This window comes from Hipposideros armiger, unplaced genomic scaffold, assembly GCF_001890085.2.
Source record: "Hipposideros armiger isolate ML-2016 unplaced genomic scaffold, ASM189008v1 scaffold_540, whole genome shotgun sequence".
Lineage (NCBI taxonomy): Eukaryota > Metazoa > Chordata > Mammalia > Chiroptera > Hipposideridae > Hipposideros > Hipposideros armiger.
This window is the reverse complement of record NW_017731890.1, coordinates 884,290-890,271: the sequence shown is the minus strand read 5'-3', so window position 1 is coordinate 890,271 and position 5,982 is coordinate 884,290. Positions and strand designations below refer to the sequence as shown.

Genomic DNA, 5,982 nt, shown 5'->3' with positions numbered 1-5,982 from the left:
AGGCAGCCATGACAGCGCAACTAAAGACACTCATGAAAGATGACTTCCAGAACTGCTTCAGAAAGTGACAAGAACGATGGGATAAGTGTGTTCGAAGTAAGGGGGAATATTTTGAGGGGGATTAATGGCAATGTGTCTTTTACTGTAATAAATTTTTTATTTAAACATTCACCGTATTTTATGATCATGCCTCAAACACATGGGTACACAAAACACATTATATTAGTCTTAAGAAATAAATAATAGATAAGAACCAAAGTCTTTCTACAACACTCCCATGAATGCCTTCTCAGGAGGTTAACAAAGAATCAAGATTCTTCTTGCTCACTGGGCCAGGCAATGAACGAAACAAGAATTTTTTACAATAATCCTTTTCCCTGGTTGAATTCAATCTGAATGAGGTAACTCTGAGGCCCTGGCTATGGTTTCCAAAGTTGTCACTGAGTGTCAGCTGTGCATAAGCAGAGTGGTTTAGGATCATTATGGACACAGATGCCACATATTCATTACTGGAGCTTCAGAGATTTACAAAGCAGAAGAGGATCAGGGCACAGACACAGAAGAGCATTTGTTTAGGTGACATCCACTGGCCAGGCACTGCACAAGGCTACGTTCAATTCTAGCACCGAGTCTAAAGATACACAGGTGATTCTAACAGTGATAAGAGAAAGTTCCATGAACATGGGAGGATCAAAAAAAAAAAAAAAGTTGATGCGACATTTTTTCTCAGTCTCCACTGTTGAAAGAAAAGGTGAAATTGGACCTATATTCCATAATTAGGAATATGAAGAAAAATATCTATTAACATAAAACTTTACTTTAGAAATATAAAATACAACCAAATAACAAAGCCCTGGGCATTAAGCAAATCTATTTTTAATGACTCAGTTTTTAAATGGGTTTAAAAGCTTTTCCCAGAATTATATTAAAAAAAAAAAACAAAACCCTTTAAATCCAACTTATCTGACAAAAACTAGCCCACTGGTTTTAGAAAGCTTTCAAGTACCTAAGTGATATCTAATCCTGGTGCATTATTAACCTAAATGGTGGAGAAGGTCAGAGTCAAAGGAAGTGGGTTGATCTGGCTTAGAGAGAAGAGGAAGGGGATTTGTTCATCTCCATTAAGGACAAGTAGGAACGCATCATTTTCAATTACAGGGATTTAAAACAGCAATTACAGGGGCTATCTATCTATGTATTGACATACTATAATGTACAGCTGACTCTTGAATAACATGGGTTTCAACTGCGTGGGTCCACTTAAACATTGATTTTTTTTCCCCCCAGTAAGTATAATGAATGTATTTTCTCTTCCTGATAATTTTCTTAATAACATTTTCATTTTCTCAACTTTACTTTAGTGTAAGAATATATAATACATATTACATACAAAATACGTGTTAATTGACTGTTTATGTTATTGGTAAGGCTACCAGTCAACAGCAGGCTGTTAGTAAAGTTTTGGGGGAGTCAAAAGTTATACATGGGGGCCAGCCGAGTGGCGCATTAAGAGCTGGCTGGCTTGGGACCCCAGCTCTGAGCAGCAGGGCCCCGGTTCAGATCCCACCTGAGGGCCAGTGACGCTGCACCCTCTACAGCTAAGATGGTGAACAATGGCTCGACCTGGAGCTGGGCTGCCGTGAGTCGCCGGTGATGGCGTAGGCTGCAGTAGGGCTGGCTGGCAGCTGGCATGAGCTCTCGTGAGCCACCGTGAGCGGCCGTCCAATGGCCAGCGAGCAACTGCCTCACCCAGGAAGACCACAATGATAATACCAACACGGGCCAGTGAAGCAACGTCCTCTACAACTAGACTAAAGAACAAAAGGACAGCAACTTGTCTGTTCCCCTTCCCCAATTCCCCAATAAAAATCTTAAAAAAAAAAGTTATACATGGATTTTCAGGTGTGCGGTCTGTGTGTGTGTGTGTGGGGGGGTCAGGGTCGGAACCCCTAACACCAGCATTGTTCAAGAATCAACTGAATTACAAAGAAAAGGTCTGAGACTGGCATTCTGGGACTCTTTTCTAAAGTAGGAAGGTTACACTTGAGATTCTTTTGTGGAACAAGAACTATTTAAAACATTCTAGACTATTACAACATCCAAACAAGGAGAAGACAGAAGAAAATTATAAAGTATAGAAAGTAATTACAGCATAAAAAGCAATGTTTCCCAACATTCTCTATCATGTTTGTAAATGAAATCTGTTGTCATCCACAACTGAGGAGAATAATTCTACATGCACTTTTAAAAAATTGCTGTGGTTATGACCATAATGAATACAACTGCATATTCAAAAAGTTAGCTTCCCCAAAATCTAAGTCACTTGAAAATATAAAGACTTTTCTAATTACCTCTTAGCTGAAAAGCAAGCTTGAAATAACAGAAACTAAGGATAATAATATGAGGTCAGACAATTAAGTTCGCGAACGCATGCTATTGGGTTGTCGGGAAAGTTATGACGCATTTTTGCAACGAAAAACATTACGTCATGACTTTTCCGACAACCCAATAGAGCAAATACTACATACCTCATTACTGAGTATCACTATAGTCACCTTCAAAGCACTCCCCTTGGGAAGCTATGCACCGACGCCAGAGCCTAGTCCTCCCTTCAAAGCAATTTTGGAACTCTTTTCCTGGAATGGCCATCAGAGCTGTCATCGTATTACTCTTGATGTCCTGAATGTCATCAAAACATCTTCCTCTCAATATTTCATTTATCTTCAGGTAAAGAAAGAAGTCACTGGGGGCCATATCAGGTGAGTAGGGAGGGTGTTCCAATACCGTTATTTGTCTACTGGCTAAAAACTCCCTCACAGACAGTGCCGTGTGAGCTGGTGCATTGTCGTGATGTAAGAGCCATGAATTATTCGCGAGAAGTTCAGGTCGTCTAACTTTTTCACGCAGCCTTTTCAGCACTTCCAAATATAAACTTGGTTAACTGTCCAGTTGGTACAAATTCATAATCAATAATCCCTGATATAAAAAAAGGTTAACAACATCACAGCAACAAGTTTGCGAACTTAATTGCCAGACCTCGTATACATGTCAAGCTTTACAAACTAATTTACAAGTTTACCAAAAGAATAGAAAATGAGTTGGTGACAACAGGAAATAAAAAACATTGAAAAGATGAGGTTTCCAATTGATTGTTAAACCATACTCCCAAGAGATAATAATTAAAACAGTATGGTACCACCAGTCCAGCAAATGAAAAAGAATGAAGTCCTAAATCAGGATCTCTCACACACACTCTTTTAATATAGCAACTAAAACAGCAAACAGACTAGCTTTTAGATCTGTGACTTGGAAGATAGACAGTATGAGGAGACAGGGCATGAAAAAACTGACAACAAACAGGTTAGAAGGCATAAAGAAAAGTTTGCAGACTCCTATCAAGAGACATATTATTTGATTCGGTAATTTCAAAAATCATCCCAAGGAACAGAAAGGATACATGTACATAGATTTTAATCAGGACGTTATTTATTATAGGAAAACACCCCTCAAAACTGGAAACCTGCATTCCTATACAACGTATAGATTTGATTGGCACTGAAGCAAAGAGGACCCCCAAGGCTGACCGACCGAAATACAAGCTGGTCAGACAACTTTCACAAGGCCGGCTGATTGCCATCAGCAGGGTGGTACACAAAAGTGCATGATTTTGTTCTTTCATAGGTGTTTTAAAATTAATATTTTATGAGACCTGACAAGCCATGGAAAACAAATGCTGACATAACTCTATGCCAGCTGGGAAACCACAAGTAGCATTTACCTCAGGGAGACCAAGATTCAAGTCAAGAGGGCTTTTCAGACTTGCTTAATCAATGTCGAAAAGGAAGTACCGGTATCAGTGTGTACAGACAGGCCAACAAGCCCGGACAGCCCTGCTCTGTAACAGATAGAGCAGATGGCCATTGTAACACTGTTATTCTTTCAGGGAGAACGCTAACCATAACTTGAGCGTACTATATTTTACAGTAAAGAAAGAAATGTCTTATTTGTAAAAACTCTAGTTAGAGTAGAAATTCCACGAATCCCATAGAAGATCCTGGAATATAGTCTGACTATTTGAGAAGCTGACACTTATCTACATCATATATCAACCAAATATATTCCACATTATTTCCTGTTCTTAAGACAATTTTCTCTCATATCACTATGAACATGCAGAATATAATCATAATCAAGCAACCAAATTGGGGGTGGGGGGGGAGAAAACCATAACAGAATACAGAGAAAATAGGCAATCTTAATAGAATTACAAGTTCAGCACAATGGAAAATGAAAGACTAATGCTGATCTGGGCATTTGACTAACACGTTCATTAGGGACCCAAAATCTCACTTATAAACTCCTTTTATTTTATTAAAAATAAAAGCTATCGTTGATTTTGTTTATAGTGAGGGAATATGAGTTAAATAATTTTTCATACTTCAAGATTCCATGATTACACAACAAACCAAAATATGAGTCTTGTTTTAGTTTGTTCCAGCTAAAATTTTTAGCCGCTCTTGCTTAATAGCAAGAAGCATATTAATTCTGGAATAATGTAGTCCATGGCTTTTCATGAGAAACCAGGACAGCTATCACGTGCCACCAGAACTCAGGAAAGAGGAAAAATGAGGAAGGGAGCGGAGAACCAATATCCCACACAGGATACAGAGAAGAGTTGGGGGCATGAAATGGCTGCTCTTCCAAGCACGGCAGGAGGTATGACAATGGAAACTGACTTCAACACGTACTTGATTAAAATCTGGATCTTTCTCTCCATCTGGTTTAGCTTCTTCCTTATCCTCCTCTGTTTCGGAACTACTCACATTCAGCTCGGGAGCGGAATCCTTCATCACCTGAATGCACCAGGAGAACAGAGAGCGAAGTAGGTCAGACCCGTGGAAGACAAGCTATGGGGGTTCTGGGGGCTCTGAGTGGCCGCCTTATCAATGGTGGGAGGGTAACAGACCTCCCAACAGAGGACCAAGACTCAGGGGCTCTCTACCTTCTGTGCTCTTTTAACATGTTTGTTTTTATCCTATGATTTATTCTTATATGTAAGGCGTTCACCATAAATGCAAGCGATCTCTACAGAACAGTTATTACCAGGCTTTTACAACGATGTTATTTTACTCAACTTCAAAGGTGGTCTACATCTTTCCTAGTACCCTGATTGTCAGACCTTTTCAAGTTCTCAAGCTCTTCAGACAGCAGGCGTCACAATATTCCCTACGGCTGAGAAGACCAAGGATGAAAACGAAGCACTCTTTTGTACTATTAAATACTGTTATTAAACTCAAATAATAAAACTCTAGCTAAATTAGAGACTATTTTATACTAGGTACCAAGGTATACATGTACTAATAGGTACAAAAGATTTAAGGACATTTCAAGGGGGAAAATTGAGACATCTATGCTCATTAGCTTCATTTTCTCATTAGGAAGTGAAGACCTTAGTTCAACTTGTAAAGCAAAACCCTAGACTTCTAGAGCCTAATTTGTAAGTTGCCCTTCTATAATAGCGTGTTTGGTAACTATCAAATAAACTGTATTCTATTTTAATTCCAAAAACCCTGGAATCAAATTAAAGAGGTGTTCAGAGCTCTGGGTCAGGATGTACATAAGAACATCTCTAGTAATACAATAGTAGTAAAAATGCTCCAAAGCTAATCCATGGCAAGTTTTAACACCTCTACTCCCCCAAATATACCCAAATCTGTCTTCTTCACCTACCCCTATAGATCAGTGAAGAGGCTCTAAACTGGCCTTCCTTTTTCCCATTATATCCTCACCAATTCCAAACACAGTGGCCAGGGTAGCCTTTTTAAAGCATCCATCAGATCACACCGTGAACCTTGCTTCAAACTCTCCATTGGCTTTTATCTACACTTAGAATAAAACCTCAGTCCTTGGTATGATATAGAAAATCTGATGGAGTTTGGCCCTTCATCCTACCACTATCCCTCCTTGGAAGAAACTTCACTC

At 39.2% G+C, this 5,982-nt stretch overlaps 1 protein-coding gene across 1 annotated transcript in view; it reads right to left on the bottom strand.

Annotated features, from left to right (window-relative positions):
• The window catches only part of LOC109396742 (ubiquitin carboxyl-terminal hydrolase 48-like), a 21,020-nt gene extending 16,170 nt beyond the window's left edge, over window positions 1-4,850 (bottom strand). Inside the window, exons 1-2 of the mRNA XM_019668836.1 lie at window positions 4,749-4,850; window positions 2,665-2,670 (exon numbers count right to left, since the gene is read on the bottom strand). Coding sequence (XP_019524381.1) covers window positions 2,665-2,670; window positions 4,749-4,850 — 108 coding nt within the window. The remainder of the gene's footprint in view (window positions 1-2,664; window positions 2,671-4,748) is intronic.
• Window positions 4,851-5,982: the final 1,132 nt, after the last annotated feature.